This window comes from Chrysemys picta, chromosome 4 (genome assembly GCF_011386835.1).
Source record: "Chrysemys picta bellii isolate R12L10 chromosome 4, ASM1138683v2, whole genome shotgun sequence".
Classification (NCBI taxonomy): Eukaryota; Metazoa; Chordata; order Testudines; family Emydidae; genus Chrysemys; species Chrysemys picta.
This window is the reverse complement of record NC_088794.1, coordinates 55,778,425-55,799,445: the sequence shown is the minus strand read 5'-3', so window position 1 is coordinate 55,799,445 and position 21,021 is coordinate 55,778,425. Positions and strand designations below refer to the sequence as shown.

The 21,021-nt window shown below is 49.7% G+C and overlaps 1 protein-coding gene across 11 annotated transcripts in view; it reads left to right on the top strand.

Annotated features, from left to right (window-relative positions):
- The window catches only part of LGR6 (leucine rich repeat containing G protein-coupled receptor 6), a 217,822-nt gene that overhangs the window by 65,033 nt on the left and 131,768 nt on the right, over positions 1-21,021 (top strand). For 7 of the 11 annotated variants that reach the window (XM_065592333.1, XM_042842452.2, XM_024111271.3 and 4 more), the window contains exon 2: positions 5,584-5,655. The exons of 1 other annotated variant lie outside the window; for it this stretch is intronic. In XM_065592333.1, the coding sequence (XP_065448405.1) occupies positions 5,584-5,655 (72 nt within the window). Of the gene's footprint in view, positions 1-5,583; positions 5,656-16,987; positions 17,522-21,021 lie in introns of those variants that run through there. 3 more of the 11 variants (XM_024111275.3, XM_024111274.3, XM_024111273.3) reach the window with 3 other exon arrangements.

The following is a 21,021-nucleotide window of genomic DNA, read 5'->3' as shown; positions in this document are numbered from 1 at the left end:
GCTTTCCCAGAACAAGCGGCGGCCCAACTTTGAGAAGCACTGATCTAGACAGTCTGTACAAGGCTAGACAGTCCTAACAGGGGCTTAAAGTGGTGGGGAAATCAGGGCAGGACAGGGGAGAAGGAGGCATAGAGGGTGGGGGTGAGGTCAGGAATGGGGTGAAGCAGGGCAGAGCCAGAACAATGTGCCCATGATGAGGAGAAAGACGGGGAGCAGTGCGGGCAGTCAAGGGGTGCTCTCAGAGGAGGGCAGTCAGCAGGCACATGGGGGGCTGAGCTGAGGTGGGGGCTGGAGCGGGGAAGGGGCGACGTGGCAGAGGACAGGGGGAGGGCAGGAGAAAGTGCTGCAGCTCTGTGCAAGGAAAGGGTTTGAGACCTCTGAGCTGTTCCCCACAGGCCAGTGAAACGGATGTGCTGGGCTTAGGGAATTTCCCGAGTTCCCTTACCCCTCCTCATGCTGACCTGTCTGTGGGGGCTGCTGCTTGCAGCTCAGACAGGAGCATACAGCTCTGGAGGCCTCGTCCCTGAACCACAATAAACCTCCTCAGCCCCAAAGGTTTGGCTGAACTCTGAGGCCAAGCCCTGGCTCAACCTCCAGCCCTTTGGAGCTTTGCCAAACTGTGCACTCGAGAGAAAACTTCCCAGGGGATGCCCAGGCCCTAGGGTTGAATCATGGGGGTTGGCTCTGCCCATTCTGCAAAGCAGGGCCTGTGTGGATCCATCCGAGATTCCTCTGAGCAGTGTTTGGATCTAGGTTTGTAGTTCAGACCCGGCTCTGGGCTCTTCACCATCCTGTTCTGTAGAAATGACCCTAGAGGAAAAGTTTCAGAGTAGCAGGCGTGTTAGTCTGTATCCGCAAAAAGAAGAACAGGAGGACTTGTGGCACCTTAGAGACTAACAAATTTATTAGAGCATAAGCTTTCGTGGACTACAGCCCACTTCTTCGGATGCATATCCAAAGAAGTGGGCTGTAGTCCACGAAAGCTTATGCTCTAATAAATTTGTTAGTCTCTAAGGTGCCACAAGTCCTCCTGTTCTTCCTAGAGGAAAAGATGGTCCCGTGGCTCAGCAACAGGCATGTGATTTTTCCCAGCACAGCGCACGCCCCTGTGTTTGCTTACGCAGCTCGCAAGGGGAAGCAAACACACCTGCCAAAGCGGTACGTGCTTCAGCTGCACACATGAAGAGTCAGGCTGTAGCCTCTCCGGTGACTGGCCTCCTAGGAAGCCCTCAGGACAGACTCGGTGGCTGCGGTGGACATGAACTCCATATTTGCAGGTCCACACATTGCAGCTTCTTTCAACAAAATCACCTGTGGTGGAAGCAGGTGCAATGCCCATCGGGACTAGTGGGCGCTTACACCGGGCTTGGGTTTGGTCTCCTATGTCCAGTTTTATAGCTGACTCCTTCAGCGTCTCATTCCGCGCTCCTAGAGAGTCTGCCTGGCTCCGACTCTGCCATTCAGAGTGCTCCGGTTGCTACAAGAATTCACCCTTTGTTAGAGATCCTAGAGAGCAGAGGAAACTCATGCCAATGAGAAAATCTCTTTGCCCTACTGATGGCGTCACTGCTTTAAAAAACCTTGATGTCTTTCTGGTTGGAACAGGTCCAGCCCATTGTCCATGGTCTTAGCAGTGTATATGAGGCAGGGAGGCCTGGGGTCAGGGGGAGAGTAGCACCCTCTCGTTTACTTCTGCTTTTCTGCGCCAGCTAATAGGCCTGTTTGTGAAAGGCGAGTGACATCAAAGTAAATATATTAAGTTACCCCTGGGGGGTCAGATGAGTTATGAGCCCTGACTCTCTGAATCACGCTTCCATGAACGGTGGCTCCGTTTTCCTGTGTATACAAGTTTTGGGAGCACTTAAGGTGAATATTTAGAATTTGTTTTCTTGAAATCTTGCTCAACGTAACCGCGCGAGGCAAGGTGAGTGAAGCTCTCGGGGATTGGCAAGAGTCAGCTGTGAGGGATTTCAAAAGCTCATGGGATCTGCCTTCAAAGGTGCAGGGTTTGGGGGAAGGAAGGTTCCTGGACGGGAGATTGAGCTGGCAATTCCAGGAATGTGTGTCACTCAACTGGCAGCACTTTTGTTTAGAGCCAGACTAGATGGGCTGGGGCCAAAGAGATGATTTCAGGCTTTATTTAAGGTTCTGTGTGAAGAGACTTTATTTAAGGTTCTGTGCTCAGTAGTTAGTGAGGGGAAGGGAACAGGAGGGCCATAGCATCTGCCACCAGGTGCCTAGGTGATTGGAGCTGCTTTCTAGCACTTCTGCTGAAATAACAGTGAGGTGAGATTCACCTCTGCTGTAACTCCATTGATGTCATTGGAGGGCGGTCTAAGTGATGGGGTACTGGTATGGGACTCAGGAGACCTGGAGCCTATTCCTCACTCTGCCACTGACCTACCATGTGACCTTGGGCAAATCCTTTCACCACTCTGTGTCTCTGTTTCCCCACTTACCGTTTGCCTATCTCGTCCATTTGAACTGTGAGCAGGGCAGGGGCTCTCTCTCACTATATGTTTGTACAGTGCCCAGCACAATGCGGCTCCGTTCTTGACACTGTTCTAATCCAAATAATAAATAAAAGCAGGAATGCCCCATGAGTCTCTTCCTCTAATATTTATAACTTAGGTGTCTCAAGATGGACATCAAAAACAGAGTCAGCTTTTGAAAACTGTAGCCTAAATCAATGGTAGAGCTGGGAAAAGGACCCAGCAGTCTTGACCTCCAGTCTAGTGTCCTCTCCACAGGTCCAAGTGTAACTCTTCTGCCAGGTGTTTTTGGCAACAAAAAGGGTTTCCTTTTAAAATTTACAAAACATCACAGGCTCAAGCCTCACCGGTAGGGAAAAGCTACAGCTAGATCTCCACTGGCTACTCTTAACAAGCACCGAGTCTGTGTATAAAACAAGGGGAAACTTTATTAAGGAGAAAACATTGATTTTTCTTTTCATCCAAAAACTGAAATTTTTCAGGGGCCCAAACCCAAATATTTTTCAGTTTCAGCTATTTTTTTTTTCAGTTTTGAATAGTTTTCATCTGAAACCCACCAAATTTTGACTGAAAACCATAGAATGTTCAGGTTTCCTATGATAAATCCCTTTTTCTTCCACCCAAAAGGGAAAAAAAAAGTATTTAGTCAAAAAAAAGTTTAGATGGAAATTTGTTGACCAGCCCTAACAGCCAGTGCCTGATGCCCGCGCTCCCCTTGATGTGTGAGAGTGTCCCAGATCCACAGTGGATGTGAGTCTGTTACCACCCAGCAAGAGAGCCTTGACTCTTTAGTTCAAGCTGTAGCAGCTTCTGCTTTTAGCTCTGCAAGTCCCCAGTTATAATGCCAGTGTGTTGGTCAAGATGGCAGTGATCACAGACCCGCTCTGGTTGTATAATGGGACATTATGGGGGGAAACTTTCCTACACCACCTGGTAACTTCCCAGCCTAGCTTCTGTAGCACAGCTGTACTATCATGGAGCTTTACAATTCCATCTGCACCCTGGGCATGGGCTGCCCTGCCAAGCCGATTCCATGGAATAGCACTGGGAACTGCCTCCAGGACAGGCGCAGTTTTATGGAGCCACAACCGTACCTGCCTGTTCCTGTCTTGAGTTCCTGCTAACTCATTGCCCATGCTGATTTCCTGAAGGGAGAATGTCACAGGACAGTTACTGTAGGAGTGAGCCGACTCTGCACCCCTTCCTTGGGATAAATCCCCATTGACATCAGTGGGTCAAATCCTTACGTAGGCTCGTTGACGTAGTGGGATTTCCTGGGGAATGGAATGAGTAAAATCTGGGCCTAAAACATCTGTGTTTTGCCCTGGTGTGTGTGTGTGGGGGAGAAGTAGGGGGAGGGGAGTATTTCCATTTCTGCATTCAAGTTGCCTTCTCTGGTGTAGAGGTTTGGGCACGCCCCTGGGATGCTGAGGGCCCTCGTTCAAGCCCTGCAGTGGGGAAGGGGTTTACAACATGTATCAGCTGCCTGGGGGATCTTTAGGGTGAGGGCTAGCTCAGTGGTTTGAGCATTGGCCTGTTAAACCCAGGGTTGTGAATTCAATACTAGAAGGGGCCATTTAGGGATCTGGGGATTGGTCCTGCTTTGAGCAGGGGGTTGAACTAAATGACCTCCTGATGTGCCTTCCAACCTTGATATTCTATTGTGCCATTTGGTGCCTCCTTATTCTCATATTATAGAAGAGGGTGACCTGTCTACCTAATCTAGTCTAGGGAATTCTAGGGAACCCATCACTGGTATTTAGACACGATGAGTGAAATGCGTAAAACTTGCACAACACATAAGTCAAGCTCACACCGTATTTTACATGTTGGATTTACATGTGTCTCAGCTTTCTATTGGCCCATCTGCCCAGGGAGAATTGTGCCCCATCTTGACTAGATGACTAGGAGCTCCTGATGTAGAGTTTTAGCTACAGACTTACTCTTGATCTATGTAATAGCAAACACTGTTTTGTTACTGTTAATTGTATGGTCAGCACATGATGGACTGGTATGTTATAAAGGTTTGAGATATTAAACAGATACTAAACGGGGCCTCAGCCAGAAGCCACAGAACTTGAGAAAAGCCAAATCTGAAGCAGTTTTCTTCTGCATAAATAGGCTTGGCCGAATTCAACTTTTATTTTTATTTGTTTATAATTTCAACAGATAATATTGATATTTAAGCAGCTTTTCAGTATTTACTGATTTCCACAGAAGTTGTTCAGACAATTATTTAATGACAATAAACATTGAGATTCAAAAAGTTAACGTTTTATAACCATTAAAACATGAATTGTCAACATCACAGGTCAAAATATGCCAAGTAAATAGCATTAAATCAAGCTCTAATTAGTCCTCAAGTTGCACTTTGCTTACTTTACTTCTCTGTAAATTTTGATTGTTGTTGATGGAAATATTTTTTTATCCATTTGTGCTTAGTAAAATTGACATTTACTGATGTTGACCGATAACAAGCCGATCCTTCCAAACCTGTGTATAAAGTAGGACGTGGATTTTGCCTCCAGGTTTGGAGCGAATTCCAGGCCCTGCAGTCTTCGTCGTGACCCTTTGCCTGGCTGTTAAAAGTTCAGAGCAGGCCAAGATGTATTCCCTCTTCAACAACTCACTATCACCTCTGCAGGGCAGGTGTGTGCTGCTGCCCTGGACACGATCCCCCAGCAGGGAGCAGCATGGATAATGGCTAGAACAGGACACTACTGGGTCTAAAGAAATAATATTCCAAACCGCTCAGTGCCTCGGTTTCCCCAAGTGGAAATTAGGTAATAACACTTACAGGGCTGATGGAAAGCTTCATAAACCGGCTGATGCTTGAGATGCTCAGATGAAAGTTGCTATAGAAGAATATAGTATTAATTACTATGATTCCATCTCTCGTCCTGCTTTGTGCCCTGATATTTTCCCCCAGAGCCTGGGAGGTTATTTCTGCTTGCCATGTTAGAGCTGAGAAGCCTTTGGCAAGGGCGTATCCTCCCTCACCAGAGCCCGGCCAGCAGAGTAGGGAGTGGTTTATGCCGTGCAAGCCACCAAAAATAACTGATCAGAGACTTCTGTCTTTCTTCTCCTTTAGTGATCTGAGCATGAACAACATTAGCGAGCTGCAACCCAGCACGTTCCATCATCTGCGCTTCCTGGAGGAGCTGTAAGTATGATGCGACTGCACAGAGCATAGCTTGTTCCGGGACGGCGTGTGGTGGAGAGGACTGTGGCTTGGGGAGGCAGCCAAAGTGACCGCAGTGGAGCTAAAATGCAAGAGGGGAATCAGGTCCTATGTGCCTAGGGGAGGTGAGAGTTACTACAGCAGATGCAGTGGCTTGACATAGTGATGAATTAATTCCAGGCTGAGTTGCACTAGCCGTTACATTCTCCTCTCGCACCGATGGAAATCAGGAGTTGGCAGCAGACATTGCAATCCATGCAAAATCAACATGAGAGTAGCATCTGCGGTTTGGGGGCTATCCTGTCCCAGAGCAAAATAGGCCAAATCAGTAACTACTCACACTGCTGGACAGGCTGTTTCACATTCTGGAGATATGGGGATCTCCTAACGACCTGGACATGGGCTGGCGAGGTGTAACTTTGATGAGGCATGTGTAAGTGCTGCCATTGAGGTGGTGTAAGTAGGCCGTGGAATTCAGGAACTATCTGATTTTGCACCCAAGGCGATGGGCTTCTGTTATATGCCAGCGTGAATGGCAATGTGCTCTCTGTGGCTATGCCTACACTTGGCGTGTGATGAGAACCAGCACAAATATGTGCACACGAGCAGGGAAATCACACCCCTAGCTCTTGCCGTCCACCCACCCGACCTGGCACTCTGACTAAGCATGCACCAGCAATATCAGTGATGCTGGCAAAATAACAAAATGAGACCATGTGCCAGTGACACACCTGGCATGGCTGGAGATGGTAGCCTGGTCTGAAAGGCTCACATTTACCCTAGTGCAACGCACCAGCATTAGGAGCTACTTAAATTCCATGTAACCCCTGAAAATAGGGCATAATGGGACAGCCCTTTGCCTGGGGCTGAATTTCACCCTGAGAAGATAATGCATTATATCACCTGACCATGAAAGAGGCCTCTATGGTTTGGTCCTGATGCCGTGGCTGCATGGAGCAGGCCAAATATTAGAGCTGATGGAAAAAAGTTGTGCCAGAAGAGTTTACTGTCAAAAAAAGGCAGCTCCATAGAAATGGAAACACTTTTATGTGATACTAAAATATTCATTTTAATATTGCATCAGGTTTATAGAGGACGTAATGTTGTATCTCTAACTATATGGTATATGTGTTGTTTTTAATATTTAATTAGACTATAAAAGTTGAAATGAAACATTTCAACACTATCATCCTTTGCATTTCCACAGCTCCTTCCACCCCAGGATCTCATATGGGGGAGCCAGTAGGATTATCCCCATTTTGCTTATGGATAAATTGAGAGCCAGAGAAGAGAATACATTTGCCCAGTGAGTCAATGGTAGATGGGGGACTGGAACCAAGGAGTTCTGGTCTGATGCACTGACTACTAGGTCACAGCCTATCACACTCACTGGTATTGTACCATTGTTTCCTTGTACTCCGCTGTCAGTCCACGTGTATCCATCTGTTGTCTTTTGTCTTAGGCTTAGATGGTTGTTTCCTTGGAGCGGGGGCTGTCATTTTGTTCTGTGTCTGTACAGCACCTAGCACATTGGGTTCTGGGTCTAGGACTGGGCTCCGAGGTGCTACCATAATACGCCCAATAAATAACATACGGTGCCTAACACAATGGGGTCCTAGTCCATGACTGGGGTGCCTAGGCACTACCATAATGTATCTAATAAATAATAATATCAAAATAAACATGTCAGAATGTTTTTTAGTTTGGGCTTTTCAGTCTGAGTAGAAAGGCCATTTCCCCCCCAATGTCAGGATTTCCTGAGGAGCAGAAATTCCAGTTCCAGACCATCTCTCTGGCACAGGCTGCCCCAAATGTGGCACCAGCCACTAATCAGGGCCAGGGCCCTGGCCCACTGGGGGTCCTTGGGCAAATGGGCACCCTGTGCCCCAACCTGCTCTGCCTGCCTGCCCAGAACTCCTGCCATGAAGTGGGTTTCATAGAATATCAGGGTTGGAAGGGACCTCAGGAGGTCATCTAGTCCAACCCTCTGCTCAAAGCAGGACCAATCCCCAGACAGATTTTTGCCCCAGTTCCCTAGATGGCCCCCTCAAGGATTAAACTCACAACCCTGGGTTTAGTAAGCCAATTCTCAAACCACTGAGCTATCCCTCCCACCCCAGGGCTTGTTCTGCTCCTCCTGCCCACTTGCTGCTCCTACCAGGGAGTGCGGGAAGCCCCCGTGCCCTGACCCCACTCCCTGGCTCGAGCACCGGGCGGGCAGGGGAAGCCTCCATGCCCCGACTCGGCTCTCCGGCAGGAGCGTGGGGAGGGCAGAGGGGACGGCAGGCAGGGATAGGGAGGGGCCCCCACTTGCTCTGGCCCAGGGCTCCACAAAACATTAATTCGCCTCTGCGTGGCACTCCCTGAGAGCAGGCAGAGCTGGCTCTTAGCTGCACCGCCTTTCATGCTTCCCAGCACGTGTTCACACTTGTGATGGCAGCTTACTGGCCCCAATTCAGCAATGTTGGTGTAAGACAGTGTAATGGTGATGAGACACATGTAAGCTATGCCCTGATCTTGCCGCTGATCCGCTGTCTCAGAGGAAGCAGGGGAGAACAACACCTTGCTGCTCTGAGCCTTTGTGCTTTTGAATTGTGTGCTGCACTCAGACACCACAGGACCAGGCGTTGTATTAGGGCTGGCAGGCGTGGGGTTCTTGCCACCAGCTAACCAGGACAGAGGGGTTGGCTGCAGGCTGCTATTCTAGGCTGGGCTGGGAACAGCAAGTAGAGGGCAGAGTTTGTGGACGGAGAAGGAGAGCAGGAGGGTAAAGGGAGATCCCCTGTGAGCAGCTGGGCGGAAGGCTGTGTGTGTGCTTAGGGAGAATCTCTCTCTCTCTCACACACACACACACACACACACACACACACACACACACACACACACACACACACACACACACACACACACACACACACACACTTATTGGTGAGCAGATAGCATTGCCTAAAGGTTAACCAAACTGAGGACAGAGCAAAGCTTCAACATCTTTTATTTATTTTTTCAAAGCCTCATAATTTTCAAATCAGTCTCGTGGTTATTTTGGAATGGACTGCTCTTGTTATCTGCCAGGGCTGGTGATGACTGGCCAACGTACTAAATGGGAATAAGGAAAGCGAAGGGGGTGGAGAAGATGGCACATAGATCCGTGCGGTCATAGAGTCTAAGGGCAAAAGGGACCATTATGATCACCTTGTCTGACCTCCAGCATAACACGGGCCAGAGACCCTCACCTAGGGATTCCTGCATCAAACCCAATTACTTCGGGTTGAGCTGAGCAAGAGGTGCCCAGTCTTGATTTAAAGACTTCAAGTGATGGAAAATCCACCACACCTGTTGGCAATTTGTCCCAGTGGTCAATTCCCCTCGCTGTTAAAAATGTGGGTCTTATTTCAGGTCTGAATTTATCTAGTTTAGCTTCCAGCCACTGGTTCATGTTCAACGTTTGTCTGCTACATTCAAGAACCCTCTTATATTGGAAACCTCTTCCCCTTGTAGGCACTAATAGGCCAGGATGAAGTCTCTTCTTAACCTTCTTTTGGGTAAGCTTGAAGTTCGAGCTTCTTAAGTCTTCTGCTATGAGGCAGGTTCTCCAGACCTTGATTCCTTCTTGCTGCTCTTTCCTGAACCCTTTCCAGTTTTTCAAGATCCTATTTAAAGTGTGGATGCCAGAACTGGACACAGTATTTCAATCTGTGTCCCAAGGTAATACTGTTTTCCCACTTCTACTCAGTATTCCCCTTGCTAGGCAATTAATGGTTGCCAGGGCCGCCCCAAGCAGCCAAAACAAAAAACAAACAAACAAAAAAAAGCCGCGATCGCGATCTGCGGTGGCAATTCAGCGGGAGGTCCTTCGCTCCCAGGCAGAGTGAGGGACCATCCGCCGAATTGCCGCCGAATTGCCTCTCCGGAGCGGCCACCCCAAGCACCTGCTTGAGAAGCAGGTGCCTGGAGCCGGCTCTGATGGTTGCCTAGCTGACAGTGATCATGACCTGACTCCATGTGTCATGTGCAAAAAGAAGAGAGAGAGAGTAGTAAATTAATAATTAGCACAATTAGCTTCCCGCAGCTCCCATTGGCTGGGAACAGCAAACGGCGGCCATTGGGAGCTGTGAGCAGCCGTGTCTGTGGATTGTCAATGTAAACAAACTGTCTCATGGCCCGCCAGCAGATTACCCTGACGGGTCGCGTGCGGCACATGGGCCGCAGGTTGCCCAGTACTGCTGTAGAGGCTTCTAACCCTGCTGATGACCCAGGTGGGTGTCAATATGATGCCACATGATGGAATTTCTGTTTGTTCAGTTTGGTTTTATAAAAATCTAGGAAATTAAATAGACAAAAACTATTTTAAAAGAATATGAAGGTTGCAAAGTCCAGTATTCTGGAGTTAGGAAATACCAGAACAGGATGTTGGTGCATCACCAGTGCACCATCAGCACCAGTCGAGTCTTGCCTACCACCTCCAGAACCCCATCCAATCTTGCAGTTTGCTTCCTCACCCCATTCTGCTGTCCTTCTGTCCCGTGCAGAACGTTCTGTCCTCCCTTCTTACCAGAGTGTCCTGTTTGAAGATTGTCCGTCTTCTTTGGACAGGTAGAGATCTTCTCTTCGGCATATTTGATGTCCTTGTGAATGGGGCTGAACATCCATCCTTGAGCGTATTTTATGCACTACCCTATTCCTTCCCTCAGATGAACTCTTCAGAGATTTTCCCTAAGTACCTGACAGCAATTGTATAGGCAGACATGTGATAAGAGGGAAGGTCCCCTCATGGATCAGTAACTGGTTAAAAGATAGGAAACAAAAGATAGGACTAAATGGTCAGTTTTCACAATGGAGAGAAGTAAATAGCGAGGTCCCCCCAGGATCTGTGTTGGGACCAGTGCTGGTCAGTATATTCACATATGATCTGGAAAAGGGGGTGAACAATGAGGTGGCAAAGTTAGCAGATGATACAAAATTACTCAAGATAGTTAAGTCCAAAGCTGACTTTGAAGAGTTATAAAGGAATCTCACAAAACTGGGTGACTGGGCAACAAAATGGCAGTTGAAATTCATTGCTGATAAATGCAAAGTATTGCACATTGGATAACATAATCCCAATCCAACTGGGGCTGGTGCCAGGTGCTTCAGAGGGCAATTATCAAGTGTTCCATCCCCTGTCCTCCAGTCCCAGCTTCTGGCAGTCAGAAGTTTAGGGACATCCAGAGCATGGGGTGCATCTCTGCCCCTCTTGGCTAATAGCCATTAATGGACATATCCTCCTTGAACTTATCTAGTGCTTTTTTGAACCCAGTTATATTTTTGGCCTTCACAACATCCCTTGGCAATGAGTTCCACAGGTTGACTGTGTGTTGTGTGAGGAAGTACTTCCTTATGGATGCTTAAAACCTGCTGCCTATTAATTTCATTGGGTGACCCCTGGGGTTCTTGTGTTATGTGAACAGGTAAATAATCCTTCCCTTTCACTTTCTCTACACCATTCATGATTTTATTCACTTCTATCATATCCTTCCTTCGTCTTCTCTTTACTAAGATGAACAGCCCCAGTCAAGTGGAAGCTGTTCCATTCCCCTAATCATTCTGGGGACATTTGGGGGCATTTTTGTTGCCCTTCTCTGCACCTTTTCAAATTCTAATATATATATTTTTAGATGGGGTGACCAGATCTGCACACAGTATTCAAGGTGTAGATGTACCATGGATTTATATAGTAGCATTATGATAGTTTCTGTCTTATTATCTATCTCTTTCCTAATGGTTCCTAACATTCTGTTTGCTTTTTTGACTGCCGCTGCACATTGAGTGGATGTTTTCAGGGAACTATCCACAATGACTCCAAGATCTCTTTCTTGAGTGTTAACAGCTAACTGAGACCCCATCATTTTGTATGTATAGTTGGGATTTTGATTTCCAATGGACATTATTTTACGTTGATCAACATTGAATTTCATCTGCCATTTTGTTGCCCAGTCACCCAGTTTGGTGAGATCCCTTTGTAGCTCTTCATAATCAGCTTTGGACTTAACTATCTTGAGTAATTTTGCATCTGCAAATTTTGCCACCTCACTGTTCACCCCCTTTTCCAGATCATTTATGAATATGTTCAACAGCACTAGTCCCCACTATTTACCTCTCTCCACTGTGAAAACTGACCATTTATTCCTACCCTTTGTTTCCTTTTTTATCCAGTTGCTGACTGGCAGCAGTGGAAGGATCATTTATCACTAGGGATCAAGGATGGCTTTGTGGTTACGGCACAGCACTGGGAGTCAGGAGCTCAGTTCCTGGCTCAGCCATTAACACTCACTGTGTGGTCTTGGGCGAGTCACTTTCCCCTTCCATGCCTCAGTTTCCCCACCTGTAAAATAAGATAATGATACTCAGACATGTGCTGTGAGCTGTAACTCATTAATATTTCACTCGGGGCTCTTCGGAAGACAGGTGTTACAAATGCAATCAGGGATATAGCCCCAGGGGGCTCCCAGGCAGAGCAGATGCTCAGCTTCACCAGACTTTGAAGAAGCAATGTATCCAGAGACTCCCTTCCCAGGATGGCTCTCTGACAGCTGTCTGTCAGGCCGTTTGACTGCATTCTTGGCACCCCTGCTGCCTGCTCTCTCCATCCCCGCCCTGCCTCGAGCTTTGGAGTGGGAAAATATCAAACTGCGTTCAATGCTGGCAACAAAGTGTGGGGAACATGTACAGTCCCCACACAGGCATTGGCTAGCTCTGCCTGCCAAGAAAGACGGCTCCAGTTCTCTGGGAAAGGGGTCTCCAGAAATAGGGGCCTGGCGGTTAGCATCTTTTCTTTTCTTTTCTTTTCTTTTCTTTTCTTTTCTTTTCTTTTCTTTTCTTTCAGCTGATTAAAATTGCTAATAAATCCCACTTAATGCAGCCTGAAGCCAGGAGCCAAGCGAGACAAGGGCAATCGGCACAGAAGCGATAGAAAGGGAATTTTGAATGCTGGTCTAGGAATACGAACATGTTGAAATGTGTTCCCCAGCAAGGATTTCTGTTACTGTGCTTTGAACCCCGGTGTCCCCCACGGCCGTTCACCTCGCACCCTCTCAGTTCAGGGCACGTGTGACCGGTTCCCAACCGCTGGGTCTCCTCCTGGCAGAGCAGGGCCTGTTATCATGGGGGTTGTGCTTTGTGCGCAGAGGCTGGAGTAGGGTTACCATTCGTCCGGATTCTGCCGGACATGTCCAGCTTTTTTGAGTTAAAAATAGCGTCCGGGGGGAATTTGTAAATGTCCGGATTTCCCCCCCATGCAGAGCGCGCACGGCTCACAGGGCAGACCGGCCGGATCGTGCCACTCGCACGGGGCTCCAGCAGCCAGAGCCCCTCCTCCACTTCCCCTTCCTCTCCCCTGCAGCTGAGCTCACTCCCCTCCTCTCTCTCCCTCCCTCCCCCTCCCTACATTCGCAGATCGCCGGCCCGCCGTTCGCCTCGGGCCTCTGGCAGTCTGGAGCTCCTCCCCCTGCTCCCCTCCCCCTGCTGCCGAGCGCACTGCTCTGCAGCACTCTGTTCTGAGCGGTATGGTAAGGGGGCCAGGGGGTCGGAGAAGCGGCAGGGAGGTTCTGGAGGGGGCAGTCAAGAGACAGGGAGCAGGGGGGAGGGTTGGATGGGTCAGGAGATTGGGGGGGGGCTGTCTGGGGGTTGGGGGTGTAAGGTTTTGGGCAGAGTACAGGTGGGAGGGTCTCAGGAGGGGGCAGTTAGGGGACAAGGAGTGGGGGGGGAGTTCTGGGGGAGGCTGTCAGGGGGCAGGAGTGGGGAGAGGGATCGGAGCAGTCAGGGGACAGGGAGCAGAGGGGTTTAGATGGGTCAGGAGTTCTGGGGGGGGGGCTGTCAGGGGGTGGGGAGTGGTTGGATGGGGCGTGGGAGTCCCTGGTGTCTGTCTGGGGGTGGGGGTGTGGATAAGGGTTGGGGCAGTCAGGGGACAGGTAGGGGGTAGGGTCCTAGGGGGCCAGTTAGGATGGGGGGAACATCTCAGGAGGGGGCAGTCAGGGGACAAGGAGCAGGGAGGCTTAGGTAGGGGGTGGAGTCCTGGGGGGCAGTTAGGGGCAGGGGTCCCAGGAGGGGGCAGTCAGGGGACAAGGAGTGGGGGGAGGGTTGGGAGTTCTGAGGGGGTGGGAAGTGGGAGGGAGTGGAAGGGGCAGGGGCGGGGCTAGAGCAGGACAGGGACGGGGCTAGGGCGGGGCTCCTCCCGTCCTCTTTTTTGATTGTTGAAATATGGTAACCCTAGGCTGGAGTATCACCAGAGGGCACCAGTCAGGGGTCAGGGCCCCACTGCATCATGCATGAGCCAGAAAAGGATGCAGACAGACAAGGTGCAACAAATGCAGGCAACAAATAACAGGAGGAGGTGGGGAAGGGCGGATGCCTGTGAAGCTGGTGGATTACCACACAGCCACCAACTAGCCTAAGGGCCTGCTACCCTGCTGGTGTCTGCAGGGGACAGCAACATTCTGGGATCTCAGCAGGGGAAGGTGGAGCATCTCGCCCCATCTCTCTCTCTTGCAAGTGGGGTGGAGGAGCCAGAGCCCTGCTCCCTGGGACAGGGCAGTTGTGTGCCATGGGTAGGGTGACCAGATCACCACACTAAAATATCAGGACACATTGGGGTGCCATCAGCCCCGCCCACATTCCACCCCTGCTCTCCCACACTCTGCCCCAGGTCCCATCCCCTCCCCACTCGGCCCCCCTACTGTGCCCTTCTTCATCCCCCAGCCTGCCGCTGGCTTGCTGCATCCCTCCTCAGTCCCCCACCCACCTCTCGCCTTCTCACCCGCTCGCCTCTTCATGCTCCCTCCCACCACTCACACCTACAGCGCAGACTTCCCCTCTGCCAGATGGGTGCTTGCCCACCCCCTGCCGCTTCCTGCCCCTGCACTGCCCTCGCCCCGCGCCCATTCCACCCCCTTCCCCCAAGTCCCCGCCCCTGGCCTGCCTCTTCTCTGCCTCCTCCCCTGAGTGCGCCGCGTCCCTGCTCCTCCCCCTCCCTCCTGGAAAGCGCTAAGCACCGCCAAACAGCTGTTAGGCGGCGGGAAGCACTGGAGGAGGGGAGGAGCGGTGACACAGTGCACTGGGGGCGGAGAAGGAGATGAGGAGGGGGGAGCTTGGCTGCAATTTTTCCCCGTGGGTGCTCCAGCCACAGAGCACCCATGGGGTCAGCGCCTCCCTCCCGCTCGCCTCCTTACCCGAATATTGGGACAAATGGGGTCCCAATCGTATATTGATCAGGATGCAGGACAAAGGGTTAAATATCAGGACAGTCCCGATTTTATCGGGACATCTGATCACCCTAGCCATGGGGACACTGAGATTTACTGTGGCATATGGAGGCTGTATTATATGGGGCTGTCACAGAGTGGTACCCTGAGGGTCCTTTCCAGCTCAGTGACTGCCCACAACCGCTCCAGGTCTTCTCGACCTTCGCGGTGCTTTGTTATGAACTATATTCACAATCCAGAGCCAGCTTCTCCACTTGCTTCTGGGCAAGGGTACGGTAGTCCTAGCAGCAGCCAGTCCTGCCAACTTCTGCCTTCCTTCCGGCTGCCTGCCCTCTCCCAGCACTTCCTTCCTGTTTGCTTATACAGGCCTACCAGCCGGGGACACTTCCACCCCATTAGCCTCTCAGCTGTATCCTCCCTCAGTTAATGGGTCACCTCTGCCAACAGCCTGTCTTTCAATCCGTGCTCACTTCATACAATGGGTGGGGAACTGAGTGACAGGCTGCTGAGTCAGCGCATCCCACTACAGGGGCCCTGACTCATCTCTGACCCAGCCACCCAAGGTTACGAGGCATTGCCTTTACTGGGGCCCAGTGCATTATGGGGGCCTGACATTTCTGTGGCATGGCGATACTGTATTATGGGGCGTTAGCATTCCTATGACGCAGCTGCACTGCATTGAGGGGCAATAACCTTTCTGTGACTTAGTTCGACCCACTAACATGTCTTTGATTTAGCCGGGCTGCAACCTGGCGCACTGACATTTCTATGACATAGTGGTGCATAGGTCCTCGATACTTCTCTGAACCAGCAGCGTGACGCTCGAGGGGGCACTGCAGTGGGTGTGAGCTGTGTTGTGGGGTGCTGGGGTTTCCGGGACGTATCAGCACAGCGTTGTTGGACACTGACGTTTCTGTGAAAAAGCAGCGCTGCAGGATAGGTCCATCCCATTTCTGTGTGACAGGGTCGATTCTTATTGTGGGTGCTGACAGTTCTGTGACCCAGCAGTCCCGCGTGACGGGTTGTTGATATTTAAGTGACAGCAATGCTGCCTTATGGGGCACGGACGTTTCTGAGCGATGGTATTGGCATGGCATTAAGCAGTGCCGTGTTATGGGCCACTGCTATTTGTAGGACAACCCGGTGGTGTATTATGGGGCATTCTGACACGTATACTGTTGCTGCATTTTGGGGTATGTAGATTTCTGTGTCATAGTGGTGTTGCCTTATGGCAGGTGTTCTCAACCTTTTTCTTTCTGACCCCCCTTCTCCCCCTCTCCCCCCCAACATCCTGTAAAAACTCCATGGCCTCTTTGTGCCAGAACAACTATTTTTCTGCATATCAACGCCAGGGCCAGCGTTAGGGGGTAGCAAGCAGGGTAACTGCCCAGGGCCCCACAGCACAGGGGGTGCCGTGTAGCTAAGTTGCTCAAGCTTCAGCTTCAGCCTCCGGTGGCAGGGCCCTGGGCTTCAGCCCCAGACCATGGGGCTCCGGCTTTCTGATCCCAGCAAGTCTAATGCTGGCCCTGCTTAGCAGACCCCCCTGAAACCTGCTCATGGCCCCCAAGGGGGCCCTGGAGCCCTGGTTGAGAACCACTGCCTTATGGGACTTTGACATTTCAGTGCCATAGCAGTGTTGTGCTATCGGGTCACTAACATCCATAGGTGCTGGAACTAGGGGTGCTGCACTCCCTGGCTTGAAGAGGTTTCCATCATATTCAGGGTTGACAGTTTGGTTCAATGGCTCTCAGCACCCCCACTGTACAAATTGTTCCAGCGCCCCTGCTAACACCTCTCTGACATAGCAGCACTGCATTATGGGGGCACTGAAGTTTCTGGATCTAATCCTGCTTTAGTGCAGGGGGCAGGACTAGATGCCCTCTAGAGTCCCTTCCCGCCCCACATTTCTATGAATCTGTGATGACGATGATGCTTGTAGTGGGGCGGCTGCCCCAATCCAGGAGAGCAGGGGTTAAAAGCAGCCCTTGGAGAGGGCTGTGGCTGGGACCCAATTAGAAAAGGGATTAAGAGCAGCTGAGGGAGGCTGGCTTGGTAACTGGCCACAGGTGAGGCCAGCTCAATCAGGGCACAACTGGCCCTGATAAGAGGGCTGTGAGTTAGCAGCTCAGAATCTCACTCCAGCCTCGGAGTGGGAAGGACCTAGCTGCCTGGGAGCTCAGGGTACCCGAAGCAGAGCAGAGCAGTGCTGCGGAAGGGCAAGAGGTGCTGGGGAGCTCCAGCTGAGGCCTTGCTGAAGGCCAGAGGAGGTACTGGGGCTGCAGGGAGACAAGTAGGCCCAGAAAGGCAGCAGGTCCAACCCCCTTGCCAGTGATGAGTGGCCTGTACAGACTGCAGTTTGCCCCAGAGAAAAGGGGCTAGATGATGACTGGCAGCAGCCACTGAGGTAAGGTTGGTATAGAGGATTGGGGATTCCCCTGGGAGGGGAGATGCAGAGTGTGGGGGTACTGCTGTGGGCAGAACTCCAAGGTAAAGGGCACCGGGGTATGGGAGGGACATGGGCCTGAGGAAGGAAAAACACCGGCCAGCAGGAGGCGCTCCGAGTGCTGGAATTGAGCTAATTCCTGGACTGACCAGCAGGAGGTGCCATGGCGGTGAGTCGGCAGTCTCTTACAATGCTTTTGCATAATTTGGATACAAAACTATCCGAGAGACTGGTTCTGCATTATGGTTCATTCACGTTTCTGTGACGCAGCGGCTCTGCATTCCGGTGTATTGTCATTTCTCTGACCTTGTGGCATTGCTTGATAGGGCATTGACATAGCAATGCTGAGTTACGGGGCATTGCTATTTCTGTGCCAGAGAGGAACTGCGCTCTTTGGATACTGACATTCCTGGAGAGCTGCTCTGTGTCATGTTTTATTAAAATGTCTGTGCCTTGGCAGCGCTGCGTTATGGGGCCCTGACATTGGTATGGCCTAGAGTCATCGCCTTGTTCGGCATTCAGATTTCTGTGAGATAGCGGTGCTGCATTAAGGAACATTTCTTAGATGTATAGATTGTATTCCGAGATTTGAAGGCTAGAAGTGACTACTGTGATTGTCTAGTCGGATCTCCTGAATAACAAGTTCAATAGCTGTACTCTGTTCCATACAGAGGCACTTATCAGGGCACAGGAATGGGGAGCATGGGGGCCATGGCCCTCATCACTTTTTACCAGCTGTTAGGGCGAGCGACGGAGGACAGGCCTTGTGTGAAAAGGGTGGCACGGGAGCGGGGATCTGGGGGAAGAGGCGAGGCAGGGGCGGGGCCTTGCAGGAAGGTGTGGGGCCTCAGGAAGAAGGGGAAGCACAAGAGTGGTGACTTGGGGAGAGGGGTGGTGTGAGGGTGGGGACTCGGGGGGAAGGGTAGGTGTGGGGGGCAGGATTACTGTTTGGGTGCCAGTGGCCCCCCCACTTTTTGGGAGCTTCCACCTTTCCTTGAACTTACAGGCTGTGATCAAGTCACCCTTTATTCTTCTTTGTTAAGTGAAACAGAACTCATGGAGCTCAAAGCATGTGATTTTATTTGTAATTTTAAGACCAGAAAGTGTCATTAGAGCATCTTGTCTCATCTCCTGTGTATCGCAGGCCATTACATTTCACCCCGTTCCTGCTGTACTGAGCCCAATATCTGGCACTTGGCTAAAACATTTTCCAGAAAGGCATGCAGTCTTGATTTGAAGATCGCCAGATCCACTTTCCTTGATAGCTTGTTCCAATGATTCATCAGCCTCCCTGTTAAAAAAAAAAATGTGAGTCTAATTTAAATTTGCCTGGCTTCAGCTTCTGGCCATCAGTTTTTGTTCTGCCTTCCTCTTCTAGGTCAAAGACCCCCCTTAGTATCCATTATCTTCTTTCCAGGAGGAGACTTATGCACTGTGATGAAGTCACACCTCAAACTTCTTTTTGATAAACTGAGCAGATTGAGTGCTGTCTGGCAGGCATTTTCTCCAGCCCCCAAATAACTTTTTTGGCTCTTTTCTGCACCCTCTCCAAATTTTCAACAGCCTTTTAAAAATGTGGACACCAGAACTGGACACAGTGTTCTAATACCGGTCTCACCAATGCCATTTACAGAGGAAAAATCACCTCCTTCCTCAAAAGTCCCCTGCTTATCCAGCCAAGAATTGCATCCGTGCTTTTTGCCACAACATCACACTAGGCGCTTTGTTCAGTTGCTTGTCCCCCATAATCCTTCTCAATCCCTGCTTTCCAGGACACAGCACCCTATTCCATAGGTCTGGTCTGCATCCCTTCCTCCTAGATGGATAACTTTTCATCTGGCTGCATTAAAACACATTTTGTGCCAATGGGCCCAGCCTACCAAGTGATCCAGAGCGCTCTGACTGCCCTGTCCTCGTCACTTTCTGCTCTGCCAATTATTGTTTCATTTGCCAATTTTATCACCCACAATTTGACATTTACTTCCAGATCACTGCCAAAAGTGCTGAATGGGATCAGACCTAGTACTGATCTCTGCAGAACCCCACTAGAAACTACTCCCCTGTGATGAAAATTCCCCCTTGACAACTATTTTTTGAGATCTGTCAATTACCTAGTTCATAACCAATTTAATGTGTGCTTCATTGATATTGTGCAATGTTCATTTTTTAAATCAAAATGTTGTGTGGTACTAATCAGATGCCTTATAAAAATCTCAGTATATTATATCTCTGCAGTTACCATAACCCCATGTTGACTGGCACTGCTTCTATTCCTATTCTTTAATATTTTATCACTTGAATCCTGTATCAGCTTTTCCACTCTATTCTCCAGGTCATCCTGCTTGTCCTTACTGAATATTGGCACGACATTAGCATTGTTCCAGTCTTCTGCAATTTCCCTGGTATTCAAAGAATTATTAAAAATTAATACCAGTGGGCATGAGATCGCCTCAGCCAACATTTTTAGGACTCCTGGGGGCAAGTTTTCCAGACCCACTGATTTAAAAAAATGTTTATCCCTAGCAGATGTTGCTCAGAATCGTCTTCAGTTACTAGTGTACTGGAAAGTACTCCATCACCTTAATATGATACAAGCACATTATCCTGCTTCCTTCCAAATACAGAATGGAAATACTTATTGAACACTTCTACCTTTTCTGCATTATTAGTAACAATTTTATGAACTAACAATGTGCCAATACCATTGCTAGGATTTCTTTTGTTCCTAGTATACTTTAAAAAATCCTTGTTTTCCTTACTGGCCCTGCCAGCCATAGTGGTTTCCCTGATGTCTTTAGCTTCCCTTATCAATTTTCTGTACTTCATAACTTCTAATTTGTAGTGATTGCTCTCTATTTCCACTCTTTTCCATTTGTTATAATGTTGCTTTTTTGTTTCTAACCACTGCCTTCACTTTGCCACTGAACCAGGATGGTTTGCAGTGTAGATGTCTTGGCTGGGGCTGGAGCCTGGGTTCTGGGACCCTCCCTCCTTGCAGGATCTCAGAGCCCATGCTGCAGCCCAAGCATCTACACGGCAATTTTATAGCCGAGTGAGCCTGAGTCAGCTGACCCTGGCCATCTGTGGCTGTGCAGCGGGTGTTTTATGACCATGTAGATGTACCCATAGCGTGCATCTGTTGTGCTTCTCACACACATGCACATAGAGCTCTCTCAAACAATACTCACCCCCCTGCATTGGTATTCATCCCCTACTCAAATCCCTCCACCCACATATCTCAGATTTCTAGCCAGCCTTGCATGTGGCCTGAGCTTTGGGTGGTGCCTCCTGTGTTTCATCTGTCTCCTCCATAAAGGAGCTTAATTGCTTTTTACATGTATCCTGAATGAAGCATGGCTATTATGTCTACTAACTTCAAGGAGGTTTTTACCCAGCCCTGAGCATAACAATATACGGCTATTGACATTTCTGTGACATAGTGAGGGCACTGACACTTCTGCAGCAGCTTCAAATAAATCTGAAACCAGGGCATTTTAGGGAGTGCATTTTCCTACCTATAGGCTTCAGTTTGCCTCAGGTGGTGGCTAGCTCATTTGCTGCCCCTTTGTGCAAAAGGGAATTTCTCACTTTCATTTACTCTGATAGAACTTTACATTGTGCCACACAGCATTTTTTACCCACAATGCACTGTTCCATTTGGGAAATTGC